The 17,983-nt window shown below is 33.7% G+C and overlaps 3 protein-coding genes across 6 annotated transcripts; 2 read left to right on the forward strand and 1 right to left on the reverse strand.

Moving 5' to 3' along the window:
- Nucleotides 1-405: 405 nt before the first annotated feature.
- Nucleotides 406-6,825, forward strand: LOC103485418 (uncharacterized). 3 transcript variants are annotated; one of them, XM_008442998.3, is made up of 5 exons: nt 406-629; nt 1,467-1,537; nt 1,925-2,509; nt 3,984-4,029; nt 4,106-6,825. In XM_008442998.3, exons 1-3 carry the CDS (start codon nt 596-598, stop codon nt 2,507-2,509), a joined length of 690 nt encoding a protein of 229 aa, XP_008441220.2. In that variant the 5' UTR covers nt 406-595; the 3' UTR covers nt 3,984-4,029; nt 4,106-6,825. The 3 variants fall into 3 exon arrangements, with proteins under 3 accessions (XP_008441220.2, XP_008441219.2, XP_050937935.1); XM_008442997.3 differs by having other exon boundaries at nt 6,691-6,825; XM_051081978.1 differs by having other exon boundaries at nt 3,984-6,825.
- LOC103485417 (cypmaclein) lies at nt 4,230-6,708 on the reverse strand. Its single transcript, XM_008442994.3, has 4 exons — nt 6,589-6,708; nt 6,463-6,486; nt 5,646-5,706; nt 4,230-4,922 (listed from the first exon to the last, which is right to left on the reverse strand). The coding sequence occupies exons 1-4, from the start codon at nt 6,640-6,642 to the stop codon at nt 4,741-4,743; spliced, it is 321 nt and encodes a 106-aa protein (XP_008441216.1). The 5' UTR covers nt 6,643-6,708; the 3' UTR covers nt 4,230-4,740.
- Nucleotides 6,826-11,303: 4,478 nt separating the features above from the next.
- On the forward strand, nt 11,304-17,848 carry LOC103485704 (uncharacterized). Of its 2 annotated transcripts, XM_051081979.1 has the most exons (9): nt 11,304-11,701; nt 11,846-11,967; nt 12,737-12,944; nt 13,103-13,628; nt 13,696-13,947; nt 14,051-14,242; nt 14,325-14,399; nt 14,506-17,028; nt 17,298-17,848. In XM_051081979.1, exons 1-9 carry the CDS (start codon nt 11,529-11,531, stop codon nt 17,610-17,612), a joined length of 4,386 nt encoding a protein of 1,461 aa, XP_050937936.1. In that variant the 5' UTR covers nt 11,304-11,528; the 3' UTR covers nt 17,613-17,848. The 2 variants fall into 2 exon arrangements, with proteins under 2 accessions (XP_050937936.1, XP_050937937.1); XM_051081980.1 differs by lacking the exon at nt 11,304-11,701 and having other exon boundaries at nt 11,849-11,967; nt 12,718-12,944.
- The last annotated feature ends 135 nt before the right edge of the window (nt 17,849-17,983 follow it).

A 17,983-nucleotide genomic window follows, 5' to 3' on the forward strand; every position in this document is an offset into this window, starting at 1 on the left:
TTAGGAAATTGAAGATCAAATTAGCAAAAAATTGGGTAAAATTTGGGATTTATATTTAGAATCTTGATGTTAATCTTGCTCGAAATTTCATTAAGAAAGCTCAATTATATAAAATCTCGGTATTATTTTGTCGGGATTAATTGTGAGCTTTACCTAATTTTTCAAATTATATGCAATTCTCCAAATTCTTTATCAAATTTTATGTAGGAGGCAAGGATGGATTAAGTAATATTGTCATCGTTATTATTGGTGTTTTGAATAATACAGTTATATTATGTCACACCTTCAATGTTGTCCTGATAGATGCACCCAGTAAGTACTCAGAGTTCTCCATTAGATTTACTATTGTCTTTTGATTCATCCACAAATAAGGTATTCAATGTTGTCTTGGTATGCAATAAATAGAGAGAGTATATAAAAAGAAAGGAGGGGGTTATGTTATTGTTATGTGGCTTTAGGCTACAAGCAAAGGACAAGAAGATTGGTGTCGTAGTGTGAGCTACTCTGTGGTTCGCTCTTCTTCTTCTTCTTCTTCTTCTTCTTCTTATTCTTCTTCTTCTTTTCTTCAACCTCCGCCTTACAATCCAAACTCTAAATGAGCTATTCACTTTCAATCCCTCAAATTTCAGGTACAATTTCTTCCAATTTCATCTCCATAATCTGTCTGCATTTCTTTCAATAAATTTGCTTCTGCTCGAATCCTTGTTTCGTTTTGTATAACGTACCACCTTCTCTTTATTGGACTTACTTAACTGTTCCTTTTTCGCATTCGGTTTTGATCGGAATTCAATTCAATTAAGACAATATTCATATATATGCCCCCTTTACCTTCTGATCCTATTCTCAACAACCAATTCAACTTTGTACCTATATACTGCTGATACTACCTTACTGAAGATGATATCATATGATTCACTTCTGATGGATGAGAAAGACATTGGTTAAAATTTTTGCTGAATGATATAGTAAACAACGTAGTGTTTGCATTGTTTGGAAGATCATGTCAGGTTGTGCAGTAACTTCTTTTTAATACGCTGGAGTATTCGCCATTAGTTAAACGATATCTTGACCATGGGATAAACCCTAGATCGGTTATCTTCTCTTGTATGAACGTAAGTAATAAGAAATTAGTCAAGCTAAAATAATTATAATAATAATCATGCATAGTAATTTTCAAATGAAAATTCTCACTAAGGTGGAGAGTAAAATACCACGGATTGAAGTCGAATTCTCCATAATGGGCTACAATGATTTTCCCTAGTCTCATGAGTAAACCTGGTTCTTTGTGTGAATGACCCATGAATGTGATTGAACTCAATCCCAAAAGTCAATGACTGCATATCAAATCTCCTCTAAGAGGATCTCAGATTCTCAACCACTTTTGCTTCACTCTTCATGTACTTGTGTTTTTTTCTCCATGAATCTTTTGAAAGCTGGCTCTAACCAAACTTCTTAATATGGTACAGGGATGCTAGGAAAGTCGTTGGCATCCCCTATATCAACCATTGATTCTGCTACTCGTTTCTGCTGTTCTACTGTGAGTAGCAAATTTTGCCTCTTATCGTTTAATGCTATGGGAATAACACATCATAATAGAGGAAATATTTGGTGCAAATACAGTCCCATGTTGGGAAGAGAAAGAACCATGATATACTAGTAAGGTTATCTTTATTAATACGAGGTCTTTTAGGTGATTCCAACAATCACACCATTGAGGAGATATGTGAAGGTTCAATAGTTTTCATTTTTCTTTTTTCTTTTTTCTTTTTTCTTTTTTCTTTTTTTTGCAGGAGTGCAATGGGAAATGAGGAAATAATTGTTATATCGTTTACTTCATACTTGTACTGTTTTGCATTGCTCAAATAATGGTTTTATAATTTCTCTTTTTTAGGATTTTGTAACTTATTCTTAATTCTCAATGCAGCGCTGCACTGCCACAGCCATATCAGATGCTGTATGTTCAAATGTGAGTTTCTCCTATTATCCTGCAAAGCATACGATAAAGGGTGTGAGAAGACAAAATCCCTATCCTAGGAAGTGGGAAGTCTGTTCATCTACTCAAGTTGAAAGCTTAATATTAAGTGATGAAGATAAGAAGACATGGGAAGCTTGTCGGCAAGCTCTGTCTGTGTTCAGCTTCAGTGTTGAGGAGCAAGATAAGATGCTTGGAAAGGCGTTCGGCCACATTCATTCACCCTACTGGGGTGAAGACAGAAAGAAGAAAGTTCCTAATATTGAAATTGTAAATGATATACTGGAATATCTGAGGACGACACTTGGCCTTTCTAATGACGATCTCTCTAAGCTGCTAAAGAAATTCCCGGAAGTTCTTGGCTGCAATCTTGAGCGGGAGCTGAAAACCAACGTACAATTGTTGGACAAAGAGTGGGGAATTCAAGGCAAATCACTAAGGAATCTTCTTCTGCGTAATCCCAAGGTACTGGGCTATTATGTTGATTGTAAAGGAGACTGCATAGCAAAATGCACCAGATGCTGGGTTCGATTCTAGGTACATTTTCTTTTCAGAATTTCTTATGTTGACTAATGATATTGAACTATAGCCACAGCGCTGTATTCATGCATATTAAATTGTAAGAATTAAGAATATAAACGGTCAAACCTTGTAAAACAATTCAATGTTCAGAGAAAGATCTTCTTCAACTAAACACATAAGAGTTCTAAATTGTGAAATGGGAAGCAAGACTATTGAATATGTTTACCAATGGAGACTATCACTCGTACTTTCTATTTATAAATTCTTCATTAGACCCCACTAATTCTAGTAAGAGTTATTGAGTACGTACTTAGTAAAACTCTATACTCCATGATAGTTTACGGACCTATTTAATTATAGGTTCTTCAAGTAACCCATTTAAATAGCCAACTAATATAAGTAACCAAACACATCTTGATCATCAGAAATTAATTACTTACTCGTTCTAACTTCATATACATTAAGCTACACATTTGATGTCTTCCTAAATCATGTCTGAATTACCGATTTTCAGTTATTTGGACCATTGTTTTCATGTTCATAAATGCGTAACCTGTTCACCTCCTGTTCTCTCTCATTTGTATATTCTTTTAACATAAAATTATCGGAGTTTTATCTGTATGCCTTGAACTGTTGAGAGCATATTTGGAAATAGAGAGCCACTATCTGTGTTTTATTGAGTCTTGGTTCAATTCATCTATGGAAAAATAGCTTCCATACTTTAAACATTTTCTAAAGAGTAAGTTTGGGGAAAACAATTGTCCATTCTTGTAAACTAAAAAACAAACAAGTTCCTATACTATAGTGGCTTATAACATAGGTTAACTGAATTTTTGTTATTGTAAATGAAGTTGTTTCTTTTACAAAACAACTCACCACACAAGTCACCACATAAAACTTCTAATTGAGTTCGATTTGAGTAATAGCTTGGTGCATAAAGTTTGCTTAGTAGATATAAGTTACAATATTCTTTATGCCCTTTGTGCTTTTCTTTTTTTAATGGAAAAGTAATATTAGAATAAGAATGTTCCTTTTACATATATGTTTTACAAAGAACCATATGAAACTATTAAATTCCGCGTTTATGCACTAAAAACATGATATCAACCCTTCTTTTGAGCAAAAGTTTATGCACTAGTTTAATATTTTTTATTTAATTCCACGTTTATGCACTAATTTCATTTTTTGTATTTCGAACATTAGTCTGGTTTCATTTCATCAATCAAAAATTTTGTTTAAAAGAAAAAGTGTTTGTGCAAAGGCAACATCTTAGTGACTTCGGGAAGTAGCATCTTCTTTTCTACCCGTCTCTAAATGGGCTGCCTAAATGCAACAAAATTCTTGATTTGTCTTTTTACTTTTACACATACACAATGTATGTTCTCTCCATTAAAAGCATATTCTAAATCAATTTTCCTTACTTCTTATCAATTATTTGTGATATCATTCTCTTTTGCTTCATCATCTTGTTCTTTTATTTCTTTTGCAGAGCTATAATGGTTCTCAATCTATGGTTGAATATTCCCAAAAGATAGGTATGCTTCTAACTAAATTTATATCAATTGAATATTTTGTTAAAGAATATTCAGAAGTATGTGCGAATATTAAAAGGACCCCGAAGGAAAAATGGGAGTATAGATGCGGCAAGGCTTCAAGAAGCTGAATATTTGCATAAGAGATGGGGAGATGGCTGCCAAAGATCACTTAAATATATTATCAATTAGAAAATTGGTCCTTATGGAAAAAAATACAGCACTGATTTTTATTCCAATTGTAAGCAACACAAGCCACTTAGATATAGTACAACAGAGGTGGGAAAATCAACATAATCAAAAAGAGAGAATGCAAGAGAAACCCTTGGCTTCAATATATTGATAGGTAAATAACACCAATCCTATATAGTTGGCCTGGGAGGAAAACTCTTGCAAAATACACTCACCCACAATAAATTATCATCATTAACAGAAGGAATCCTTCTAGAAGAATTCCATAACATAATGAATTTTGAGAAGGAAATCAAGATACTCAAACCCAAAATCCAATTAAGGCTAATGAGTTGTCTTAACTGGAAGGTTGAAACATCTTGATCAATAACACATTTATATGCCAGATGAGCAATGCTCACCTTGGCATTTTTATACACATTAATAGTATATAAACATAAATGGAAAATACAAAGAATTAAATGACCTCCAATATATAAAAGGAAATAGTGTAGAAGTAGGGTTGGAAGAGTAGAGTGGAAATTAGGGGCACTTGGGCTTATTGCCATGGGTCCTGAGGCGAGCATAGCAAGGGCAAGCTTGGTGGTTGCCGTAAGTGCCGGGCGGGACGCAGTGACACCGACTGCAGCAAGTCCCACAAGCACGCATACATATCTTCTTTCTGAACACTTTGCTGCATCTCCTTGAACATTCACTTTTGCAATCTACCCCAAACCAATTCAACCCAACCTGATTGTTAATTTCACTCCAAATTTTGTGTTATAAGTTTCTTTATATAAAAAAAGAAAAAAAAATGTTCTGTTACGTGTTTAGTTTTTAAAATCTCCGTTGGGTGACTATTTTGTTCTTGACGTTTATGCTTGTTTTCTCCTAAATTGCTTACGGTTATTTTCAGATTTCTTCAAGAACCACTTGAAACTTTTGTCAAATTGTATGAATGAAAAGAAGTTTTTGAAAACTATAGTTCCGTTTTGTAATTTTTTGTTTTTTGAAAATTAAGCATATAAACAATACCCATTTTGCACCAATTTTTATTGTTTTGTTATCTATTTTATATTAAGGTTTTTGAAAATCGCGTTCGATAACCATTTGGTTTTTGTTTTTTTTTTTTTTAAATATGACTACAAATTAAAAGTTTAATGTTCTATTAGATACAAAATTCACTCTCCGTAGAATTGCTAATTTAAAAATTACAATTTCAAGGATGCAGAAAACAATAATTTATACCTATATTAATCGAAAGTTTAAAGACTTATTTGACCGTCCTAAAATTTAAATAGGTTATACCTATATTAATTGAAAGTTTAAAGACCTATTTGACTAACTTACGATTTGAAAACCTATTCTAACACTCATTTAAGTTGAAAGAATAAATTTGTAATTCTCTATATGTATTATTACTATTATTATATTTTATGGCAACTTACTGATTTTTGGCTGATAGTGATACTTTTTGCTGAGTGCTACTGTATTGGTCCCTGCATCCACCTGAATCCAATATAATGTCAGTATTCATATGATTGTTATAATTATTTTCATTCACCTAACTTTTTGTTTTCCTAATTATTTAGGACATGTTATCATGACTTTAGCTTAATTAGTTAAGGTTGAGAACTAGGCTTAGAAATCCCATATATTCTTCTTTAACTCTTCATTTGTTCAAACTATGTTTATATGCTCATCATTTTTCTTATATATTAAGCCGAAATTGTATCTCGTTCCTTGATACTCTTGCGATGTTAAACCCTACTCGACCAAATTAATTTCAATGATTAAGGGGTATGTAGAGTAGAGTTATTAAAGTTTGTGAAGTATAATAGTTTATAGATCGTAATTGTTCGTGTTTGGGTATAAACTATTTTAGTCTCGTAAAATTGTATGTGCTTGAGGTGTATATTATTTTAGTCTGGGTAAATATAGTAAATACTGTAAAAAATAGTTAGTAATGTAGCAAATAGGGTTTCAAAATACTGATGTTATAGTCAATTGTAAAATATGATATATAGTTTAAAACGACAAGTTAATTAGAGCCGAGTGAGGTAGTCCACTCCAATAACTTTTAAGAGATTAGAATAACAAGTTGGAGTTGTTAAGTGGTGGTTGTTTCCAACAATTATTAGATATAATAAGCCTTAACAATAATCTCAAAATTTCAATTCAATGGATTGCAAAACATAGAAAAGGTAATGATGGAAAGGTAAAAAGTAAAGTAAGAGATATATAATATGGATGGTGAACACTCACAGTAGTGATAGCCTCTGAAAAACCCTACAACAAAATGCATAAAAGAATTAAATTCATTAAATGAAATTTGTTAAATAAAAATGTAAACATGTAAAAAATATATATACATAAAAATAGAAATATTACCTGCAGGAGAAAGGAAAGAATAATGAAAATGCAAAGAAGACTGAGTGGCTTCATTTCTCTAAAAGGATATGTCTGAAAAGATAATTTGATTGATGAACTCAGGTGGCGAAGATGGTGGGATATATATAGGTGCAATGCCTCTCCAATGTATATGGGTTTTTCTTTTTCCATCTCAAGACAAAAACGAGTAAAATTACATATTTGTCCTTTAATTTACATATATTATTTGTTTTTTTTTTTTTTTTAAATTTTTATTGTCTTCTTCCTGCCATTAAGTGTTAAAAGGGAAGAGAGAAAAAAAAAAGGTCATCCAAGCAAAGTTTTGTTCCTTTTAACTTTATGCCAATCGTATCACTTTTCCACATTCTCATGCATACAATTCAAAGGCTTGTTTACAAGGTGGAGTGGTTCAAAAGAAACACCTCTCTCACAAAAACTCTAAGCTCGTCTTCATCCTTCTACCACTACATACGGTAGAAATAAGCAGAAAAATAGTAAAGAAACTCCAAACCTGAGGAAAGCTATACATGAGTAAAAAAAAAAGTTCTTACAATGCACACAAAATCTCTCCCTACAACCCTAATTATAACCAACTTAAAAGTGCTTCAAATTGCAATGATTAGAAATCAAATATTTGCTTATTTGAACCTTCTCACTTAACTTGAAGACGAGGACAATTGAGAACCTCTAGTATTTCCAAAACCTAGCAATTTCAAATCAGACAAATTTTAGTTTGATTTGAAAGATGGTGTTCTCATATCATGTTGTTAATGATGAATTAGGTGTGTTAGTTTGGATAATAAATGTGTCAATAATATAAATTTAGTTCGATTGGCATAAAGTATTTGTTGTAGATTCCGATCTTTTGATCCTACAAGTTTTGTAATTCAATAGTAATCAAGCGATTGATATCGGTATCTTTATAATTTGTTTTGGCTTTACAGAGATGAGAATAAACAGCTGTGTTTAGTGATTCTTTGCATGAATCCAAAAGGCCAACATATATAAAGCAAAAAAGACATACTCCCATACACTTAGGTTGGGTCATTCTCCTACCACAAAAACACTCCAACATTATCAATTAGGCGAGCCTTCTACACACATACATGTATATCTTCGTTACGTCGTAATCAAATTCAAAACATAGAGGTATAAGATTTTAAAACCCTGGAACCAAGAAAAAAACAAACTCGAAAATCTAAAGACCAAAAAGGATTATTTTTCCCGTGTTTTTTTCACCATATAAGCTTGTTAATTTTATTTTATTTTATTAACTAAGATTATAGTTGGTTTGATCAATTTCTCGTATTTTCTTACTCTGAAGTTCATTTTCATTGGATTGTTTAAGAATAAGTTGAAAAGCAATTACAATTAAATTCTTAAAATTACAAGATTGGAAAATGGCATTCGTCGATTAAAAATCCTAAAATCGAACTTTGCCAAAAGGTAAAAATATAGGTCCTTCGGCCTTGAGTTAAATTCATTAATAAATTTTTTATCCATCTATAAAAGTTTCTTTTTATTTTTCGACTGCGAATTGAGAGATCAAACATTCAATGAATTTAACTTCTTAAAAAGAAGATTATGTTAGTTATTATAGTACAAAACTCGATTTGGTTATAATAACTTAGTAAAAGTTGGCGTCTTCATTCGATGCCAAAAGTTTTTTCGAACTTACAAGAATGAAAAAGGAAGGAATTCCATCAGCAGCAGAAGGGCCATATCATACAATCTTGTATATTTCAATGGATCAATTTGGGCAATAAAGTAAAATTTTGAATATTTTTATGATTTTCAGTATATCCTTTTTCTAAAATCACTTAAAAGTTGCTTTTAATCATTTCAAACCAACTTCTATAGATTTGAAATTTGCATCTAAAGTCTGTTAATTTTTAAATTAATTTTAAAGCAATTAAAGACATCACAAAGTGTTTTAACAATTTCAAAATCACTTCCAAACATGTAACAATGACCACAAAAATATTATTTTCAGTGGTAGTTTATATAATTTTTTTTCTAATTTAAAAGAACAAAATAATTAGAGAAATGAGAATCAATTTAAACTAAAAAAAAATAATAGTAGAGAAAAAAAGGGATGAACTTGTATAAATTTAATGTGTAATACTTTAGTTGTTAATTTAGATTAATTAGTGATTAGCTAATTGTGTTCTTTTCTTTTAAGACTATAAATAGACACTTTAAGGTTGTAATGGAAATGTTGATCATCATTTTATATAGAACTGTGTTGTTTATTGTTTTGTTTAGCCATGAACTTGGTCTAATAGCTTAACCCATTGCATCAATTGATATCAAAGTCCTTAGATGACGATCCCAAGAAAGAGATAAATCATAGATGTCGATTAGAGACACACGCATATCAACTGCGGATGTCCGAATTTGCCACTCCAAAACATTTGTTTATTCTTCTAACAATGCTAAAGTGTCAATACATAGACTTATGACAAACAAATAACTAGCTGATTCTAAAATACTAATCTAAATTAATAACTAAACTACTGTTAACTAAATTATACAAATTATCTATTAATTATTAGTCATCAATAAGTATCTAACAAAGAAAATAAAAATAAATTAAAGGGCAACTTCCATATCTTTAGAAATAAATTTAATACATCTTATCAAATTTTAAGGGAATTTTCTTTTTTTCAAAATCATTAATTTAGTAAAAAAAAACGTTAATATAATAGTCGTATATTCTAGATTTGAATAAAAAAAAAGGTTAAAAATATTGATAAAATGAATGATATGGACATTAATTTTGGTTATTTTATTTATATTCCTTAACATATTTAATTGTTATTATTATTATTATTATAGGTGTGATTATTTAAAATATTATTTGAGACATAAGTCAATTTCAGAAGAGAATTTTGAAGGGAAAAGTAACTTTCAAAGAGCTTTGTAGGGTTCCATGAAATAGCAATAGTATGGCAACCCAATTGCTAGCTGTAATGGTGTTGACACTTTTTCTTTTTTTTTTTTTTCCTTCAATTTCTTGGTCTATTTTTAATGTCTTTTTCATTTACAAAATGTATATATCCATGACAATGAAAATAATCAAATACTGCCATAGTACATACTATTGCTTACTACACACATCATCCACCAAGTGGGTCTCACTAATTGACACATTATACTCAAATGTGTTGTTGTTATTATTCTTTTTTTAAAAAAAAAAAATAAATAATTGAAGTGAGCTCTTTTTTTTCCTCCTCTTCTCTAGAAAAATACAACAATGGAAAATGACAAATGGTTTTTAACCTATAGAAAGTGGAGATCTCTTTGCTAATAATGAACTAAGAAAAAAAGATTGGTGTTATTGAACTATGCTCACACAACCAAAGATATACAACAAAACACAATCTTAAAGAGTTGAAGAAGAATTTCATTTGAAACTTAAAAGTTAAAACTATTCCTTTAGATTTTTTTTTTGATAATAAAAAGATCTAATTGGGCAAAGGCAAGACCAATGGCTATTTGGCTGCAAACAAAGGACAATAAGACGCTTTCACAATTCAATTAACATAATATTTAGGGAAAAAAAAGTATAAGCCATATCTTTTTTTGTTATTATTGTTTTTTTTTCATGATAATTATAGATCGGGATGCATATAGAGCATTTGACATTTGAGAGAGTACTCAATATTTCTTATATTGATCTATGTCCAAATTGACTTTGTCTTTATCGGGAATAACGATGATATGCCTCATTTCTCTTATGATAGGATGGATAAATATGTCATAAAAATCGTGAAACTATTATGCCACAAAAGTGAAATATGTATATGTGTGTGTGTTAAATACATGAGTAAAAGTTTAGAAACAAATATGACATAAGTGTCTAATAAACAAAACATGAAGGTTTTAGATTTAGAAATATATTTGACATTTAGTCTTTTTCTACTTTCATAAGATAAATTATAAATATGTTACTTCCAATTTTAAATTTTAAATTTAATTTTAAGAAGATGATCTTCACAATTGACTAATTTTTTAATTTCTGTTTTCAAATTTAGAATTAAGGTAGAAGTTTTGAAATTAAGGTAATAACAATTTTCAAATTCTAAAACTAAAGCTACAATGGTCTAAAAAGATCAATAAGAAAAGAATTTTGTTTGCATGAATGCAATTTGTTTAACTCAAACTTGGAGTGCCATATGTATAAGTTAGGTTGACAATTCCACGTAAAAAAAATAAAAAAGATTTGACACTCATTTTTTGGGTTATTATTATTATTATCAATTAGTTTTGAAATAGAACCACATATCAAAGTCTATAAAGTCCAAATGAGTATTCAATCTGATAAAATAATAAAAATTGGTAAACCCAAAAGAGGCATAAGTTTATTTATATTATCGAAAGCTAAAAATTAATTACAAATTAAAGTACAATAGCAATCATTTTAACGAAAGAAAAAAAAAACAACAACCCTACCCAACCCCAAAATTTAAGGTTTGTGTTGGGTTGGATTGAGACTCTGTATTCGGGTCATTCGGGCAGCCCGGTTTAAAAGGCCCCAAAGTGTGTTATTATTTGGGCTTGATGTTTGTATATGGCCCATTTTCTTTTAGACTCATGGACTCATATACGATGCTTACAACCGGGCCTGGGCTTTCTAAAAACAACAGCGGGCCTGGGATTCAGGTTATATTTATGGGTGTCGGTAATTTGAAGGTTCTAGTTCTAGTGAAGAATAACCGGATACTCCTAGAAGACAAAAACATTTTTCATATTTAAATTTTACTGAAAAAAAGATCGAAAATGATTATTTTTCACTTTCGAAGAATAACGACGATACTCCACCAATCGACGGACGGACGGACGCCGGGATGTTGGAACCGCGGTATCCGTAAGCTCAGATACCCTTCAGAAATTCGAAGAAGAAGATCCCTAAGCACGTTGGCGTTGAAGTTAATTCCATGGAGGCATCGCCGGCGTCTTCCGAGGGTTCCTCGCGAGAGGTTCAATGCATCGGAAAACTTGAAATTGTGAGGCCAAAACCTGCCAGTGGTTTTCTCTGCGGCTCTATTCCCGTTCCTACTGATAAAGAATTCCACGCCTTCAATTCTGCTCTTGTTCCTTCGTGCCAAACGTATTGAACTTCTTGTTCCCTCCATTTATCTATTACTCATCACATTCATGCGAATTGTTTTCTTCTTGTTTAATATTTGGAGTGAGTTTATCAGTAATTTGGTTTTTTCGTTGGTTTTTTTTTTTTTTTTTTTTTTTGTGACAGCGTGACAGCTCCGCGGTATCGAGTGCTTCCTACTGAGACAGATCTCAATTTACCTCCTCTTCCTTCGAACTCCCATGAAAAGGTTCTCCCGATTGGGGCACTGCAGTCCAAGGACGCTGGAGGTTTGTTCTGCCATTTAAGTTTAATGCTATGCTTTTGTTGATATTGCGCACTGCTAAACATAGCTCAAACCTTGTAGATCAATGATCTGGCCTATGACAAATATAAATTAACTTATTGTGTTGGCGCGAGACATCTGTTTACTTTGATATAGTAGCCTTACGCAATTCTAAAGTTGGAGAAGATAACTGCAACTTTAGTGGCAACGTGATTGCAATTCTAGAGTGGAAGTAGATAAGTGCAACTTCTGTTGACTGTTTCTTGTTGTTGAACCAAAATACTTTTTTTTTTTTCTCGGAAGGAATATATTTGACTTAAGTTTTTGTTTTTTCTATGGCAACGGGAATTGCAATTCTATCACATATTGACTGACTTCCTTGTTCCAAGTATCATTTATCCCAGGTCTTAATTCGTTATCTCCATAATGGTTCATAATCAATAATGCATGGAATCTTGAACATAAAAGGTGGATTGAAATCAAGGGACAAAGGAGATATCATTTCCCTGCTTGATCTTGATCAGAGTGTCATATGTAATTGGAGAGAAATCCTATTTTTTTAATTTCTGTAATGTTTGTAGGCAATATTTGCCAAAGATACAGTTGAAAGTCTGCAGAATTTTGTTTGGTTGGAGTTTCCATTCTATTCTATCGGGCAGCATGACTTTTTAATTTTTAAAATCTCCCTTGAACTAGTTAAACCCTCCGGTACATTCTACATTTTCTTATAACTATATTGTTACTTGGATGACAGTAGCATTCACATGTTTCAGATTTACCTTGGGATGGAGGTGCTGTTGCTTCAAATCTTACCAGAAAGTGTGAAGCTCTTGCTGTATCTGGTTTGGTCGAATATGGAGATGAAATAGATGTGATAGCTCCAGCTGACATCCTTAAGCAGATCTTTAAAATGCCTTATGCAAAGGCCCGGCTGTCCATTGCTGTTTATCGCATTGGACAAGCACTTGTTCTGAGTACAGGGTATGTACTTGGCAGTCTTTTCTTTGCTGTCAAAATTTTAGTCCTGCTGTTTTCACCTACAATTTGTCACTTTTCTAGGTGATTTATTTTGGTTGTTAGATGTCATGGGAAATGTAATTGTGATGTTAACTTTTCATTGACATGTTGTGAAATTGTAGGCCTGATGTTGAAGAAGGAGAAAAGCTGGTTAGGAGGCATAAAAATCAATCAAAGTGCGCAGAACAATCTCTATTTTTGAATTTTGCTATGCATTCAGTAAGAATGGAGGCTTGTGATTGCCCTCCAACTTACAATGCTACAACAAAGGAGCAATCTAAGTCATCTGTTCTTCCCGGAGGAAGTACATCTCAGGTTCTCGAGCAGACTGATGGTGCTTCACAAAAGGATATTAATTCTTGTGCTCAATATAAGGAAGTTAAGCAAGATGCGTTCTTTTGGGGAAGCAAGAAGGGTAAAAGAAGTAAGAAGCATGATCCCGTCAAAAAAGTTTCAGAAGTTGGTGGGAAGCCTAGGTGCTCGAATCAAGAGTCTGAAAAGCATAGAAGTGTTGGTGATGATGAGTTCCTACGAGTTCTGTTTTGGCAATTTTACAATTTTCGTATGCTTATTGGTAGTGATCTGCTTCTGTTCAGTAATGAAAAGTACATCGCTGTGAGTTTGCATTTATGGGATATTACTCGACAGGTGGGACATGGTATCGTTGACTAACTTTGTTTAATGATTATTTTTATGTTAACACTTCTTTTTTCAGGTCACTCCACTAACTTGGCTTGAAGCTTGGCTTGACAATGTCATGGCAAGTGTTCCTGAATTAGCCATTTGTTATCATGAAAATGGTGTTGTTCAAGGATATGAGCTTCTGAAGACAGATGATATATTCCTCTTAAAAGGGGTCTCAGATGACGGTACTCCTGCTTTCCATCCTTATGTTGTACAACAAAATGGCCTCTCTGTCTTGAGATTTCTCCAAGAAAACTGCAAACAAGATCCTGGGGCTTACTGGGTAATCACATTTTTCTTCCTTCCCGGATCTCTGATATGAATTGTGAGTTTATTCTACATGGATTGTTAACCTTGTGGATATACTAAACTTCAAATGTTTGCAGCTTTATAAAGGTGCAGGTGAAGATGGGATTCAACTTTTTGATCTTTCTCTAATCCCTAAGAACCATTCCCCTAGTGATTTTGATGATAGCTCGAATTCCTTACCCTCAATGCTATATAGAGGGCGATGTGACTCCTTATTTTCATTTGGCACACTCCTCTACCGTATAGCCCACCGACTCTCACTTTCTATGGTGAGGAAGATTTATGCTTCTATTTCTTGTTTTTGCATCTTCGAAATGGTTTGGTTGTTGCAATTTTGTTTCTCTTTTGCAGAATCCTTCTAACAAGGTTAAATGTGCGAGGTTCTTTAAGAAGTGTTTAGATTTTCTTGATGAGCCTGATCACTTGGTAATGATATCGTCTCCAACAGTACCTTAGATTGCATGTTTTTGTGTTTTGTGGTCAAGTTTTACTTAATATCCAGATAACTGATAATAAAGGCCGTGGTAAGCAGGTGGTTCGTGCATTTGCTCATGAACAGTTTGCAAGGCTCATTTTAAACTACGATGACGATTTAGATTTAACTCTAGATTCACTTCCACTGGGATGTAAAGTTGAAGTTGTGGATGCTGAAGAAGAAGAGTCCTTGGACTTTCTAAGCAGTTTATCAGAAACAGGTAAATGTGATGGTCCCTCCCCTCTTGTAGTAGAAGACAAATTCGTTGAAGGTGATCAACATCATCCAAATTTGTTGTCAGAAGCTTCTTCATCAATAATGTCAGAGGCTTATGTATCTTCTCCAAGAATGATATCGTTGAGAGATCCACTTGGGATAGAACCACCGTTGGTGGCAGAAAATTCCCAAGACGAGGAAAGCTTTGCAGTTTGTAATGTTTCTCCTACTGCCTCACATGTAGTTCAGACTGTTGCTGATCCAATATCTTCCAAGTTAGCTGCAATACATCATGTCTCTCAAGCTATCAAGTCCCTTAGATGGATGCGCCAGCTACAAAGCTCAGAACCAAAGATGGTGGACCATATTGGTGTGGTGCATGATAGCCTACCTTCTCCTATTAATATCTCTGTCTGTGCATGTGGTGACGTTGACTGTATTGAAGTCTGTGACCTTCGTGAATGGCTTCCAAAATCAAAATTGGACAATAGATTATGGAAATTGGTTCTTTTGCTTGGAGAGTCTTATTTAGCTCTTGGTCAAGCGTATAAGGAGGACGGCCAGCTGCATCAGGCCTTAAAAGTTGTAGAATTGGCATGTCTTGTTTATGGATCTATGCCCCAGGAACTTGAAGAGACTAGATTCATTTCCTCGATGGCTGGAACCCCGCTTTTGCAGAATAAATTGAATGATAAAGATGAAAAGTTGAGATCATTCAATCAAGATCTGAAAGAAGTTGATTTGCATTGTGATGACATTTCATTAGACCATTATTCTTCCACGTATCTGTTTTGGGCCAAGACATGGACATTAGTTGGTGATGTATATGTGGAATTTCATTCTATATATGGTAGAGAAGCCTCTGAAAAAGCAGAAAACAACGTTTCCACAAGAGAATTGAAGATCTCATCTGAAGTTGTGAAAGAAGTTAATAGGCTCAAAAAGAAGCTTGGAAAATTTAAAAACTGCAACGCTTGCTCCTTGGTAAACTGCAGCTGCCAGAGTGATAGGGCAAACAGTGGAAGCAGTGCTAGCAGTAGTAGGAGGGAATCAATTTTCTACAGCAGGAAACACAATAAAAAGACGCATTTTAAGACTTCCACTGGCCACTCTGTCTCAGGTGATCGTGAACATGATTATAATTGTCCAAAGATTGAGAATGGAATGGGCTCTAACCCTAGACATCTAGAAGCAAAAAGAAATGCTCAAATCCCAGTAGAAGCTTGCAACACCGTTCATTCTGGGGCAAATTTTTCCATGGGTAATTCTGAAGAAGTGGAGGATAGTGTGGAGACTTGTGGTAGTGTTCTTAGTGCGACTTCTCAATCTCATGTGAATTCTAAGGAATCTCAGAAAGTTAAAACTGGTGGAATATTTAAGTATCTTGGGGGTCCTGTTTCTAGAGGATCAGAATGCAATTTAACTGCAGCCCTAAGCTGTTATGAAGAAGCTAGAAAGGCATTAGGGCAACTCCCTGTTGGATCCGCTGAACTGCAATCTGTTATGAGTAAAAAGGGTTGGGTTTGCAATGAACTAGGTCGATGGAGACTTGAAAGGAAAGAGCTGAAAAAAGCTGAAACGGCATTTGCAGGTGCCATTGAGGCATTTAGAGCTGTTTCTGATCATACAAACATCATACTGATTAACTGCAATTTGGGTCATGGTAGGCGAGCATTAGCTGAGGAGATAGTGTCAAAAATCGAAGATCTAAAAGCGCATGCAATTGTACATAATGCATATTATCAAGCATTGGAGACTGCTGAACTTGAATATACTGAATCGCTAAGATATTATGGGGCAGCAAAAAACGAACTGAACAGTGTTGCTGAAGATTCTATTGCTGTGCCTGGCAACCTGAAGGCTGAGGTTTACACACAGCTTGCTCACACGTATCTGAGGCTTGGTATGCTTTTGGCAAGGCTAGATACAAACGAGGTACATGATATTGAATTATCGGAAGATGTTGGGTCAGGTCACACAACTCCTAATAGTAAAGGATCTAAGAAAGGATCTAAAAAGCACAAGATTTCAGCAAATGATGCCATTAGAGAGGCACTATCCATATATGAATCTCTGGGTGACATACGTAAACAGGAAGCTGCATATGCTTATTTCCAACTAGCTTGTTATCAAAAGAATTGTTCTTTGAAGTATTTGGAGTCAGAGGGCTGGAAAAAGAGCTTGTCTAAAGATGATAACAGCATTCTCCAACGGGTAAAACAGTATGCTTCCTTGGCTGATAGAAACTGGCAGAGAGCCATGGAGTTTTATGGCCCTAAAACACATCCCGCTATGTATCTGACCATTTTGGTTGAACGATCATCTCTTTCATTAACCTTGTCAAGCTCTCTACATTCGAATGCAGTACGACTCTCTCTCTCTCTCTAATATTTCATGCTATAACCTTAAACATTTTGCTGTGGACTCATGGAGATTCAACCTTGAGTTTGAAATAGCCTTTTCTTTTTAGTCTTCGAACTGATTTTGTTTGGTTTGCCCGGCCACTCATTGGTTTTTTAGGAAACGATTTTTCATGTCATTGACCATTCTTGAAAATAGTTTCGGTGTCTGTTCTTCAGGGTTGGGTGCTAGTTTATTTTGCTCTTCATAACTCATAATTTATTTCTCTCCAGATGCTAGAATTGGCATTCTCTCGCATGCTTGAAGGACGACATATCTCCGATACTGATGCAGATTCTCTGAAAACAAAATACTCCGAAATACATTCAAAATTTTGGAATCATTTGCAAATGCTATTGAAGAAAATGGTGGCAATGACACTTCCTACAAGTTCAGGCAAATCCTCTACATCCCAACCTCAAATGACACCAAACAAATCTGGTGAAGCTTCAAGATTAAGGGAGCTTTACAAAATTTCTTTGAAGTCCAGTGACTTAAGAGAACTTCAGAAGATGTATAACGTATGGACATCAAAATTGGAATCTTGACTACCTACTTGTATATACACACACACACACACACACTCGCTTTTAGCTTTCTCACATTATCACATCAAATCAAGAATCTTGACTACCTTCTTCCTGCTTCATCTTTGGCATCCTAGTTGCTGTTAATATTGAATTTTGAATTCTGTTATTTGGGCGGGAATTTTGGTATTTCTTCCATTTAGTTAGATTGATCTATCTTTTTCCCAAATTTTATGTTATTCCTTTTGATTCTTCTTCGGTTGATCTCGTGCTGGAATTTCCTTATATAACTTTCTTGTTTTCTGTTACGACCAAACAGCCTTGGTTTGGTTCTCTAAATAACCATGTATGCTGTTGGGTTTGCTAATTTTTATTATCTTTTTTAGTCACAT

The sequence above is a fragment of the Cucumis melo genome, chromosome 3, assembly GCF_025177605.1.
Source record: "Cucumis melo cultivar AY chromosome 3, USDA_Cmelo_AY_1.0, whole genome shotgun sequence".
Taxonomy (NCBI): Eukaryota; Viridiplantae; Streptophyta; class Magnoliopsida; order Cucurbitales; family Cucurbitaceae; genus Cucumis; species Cucumis melo.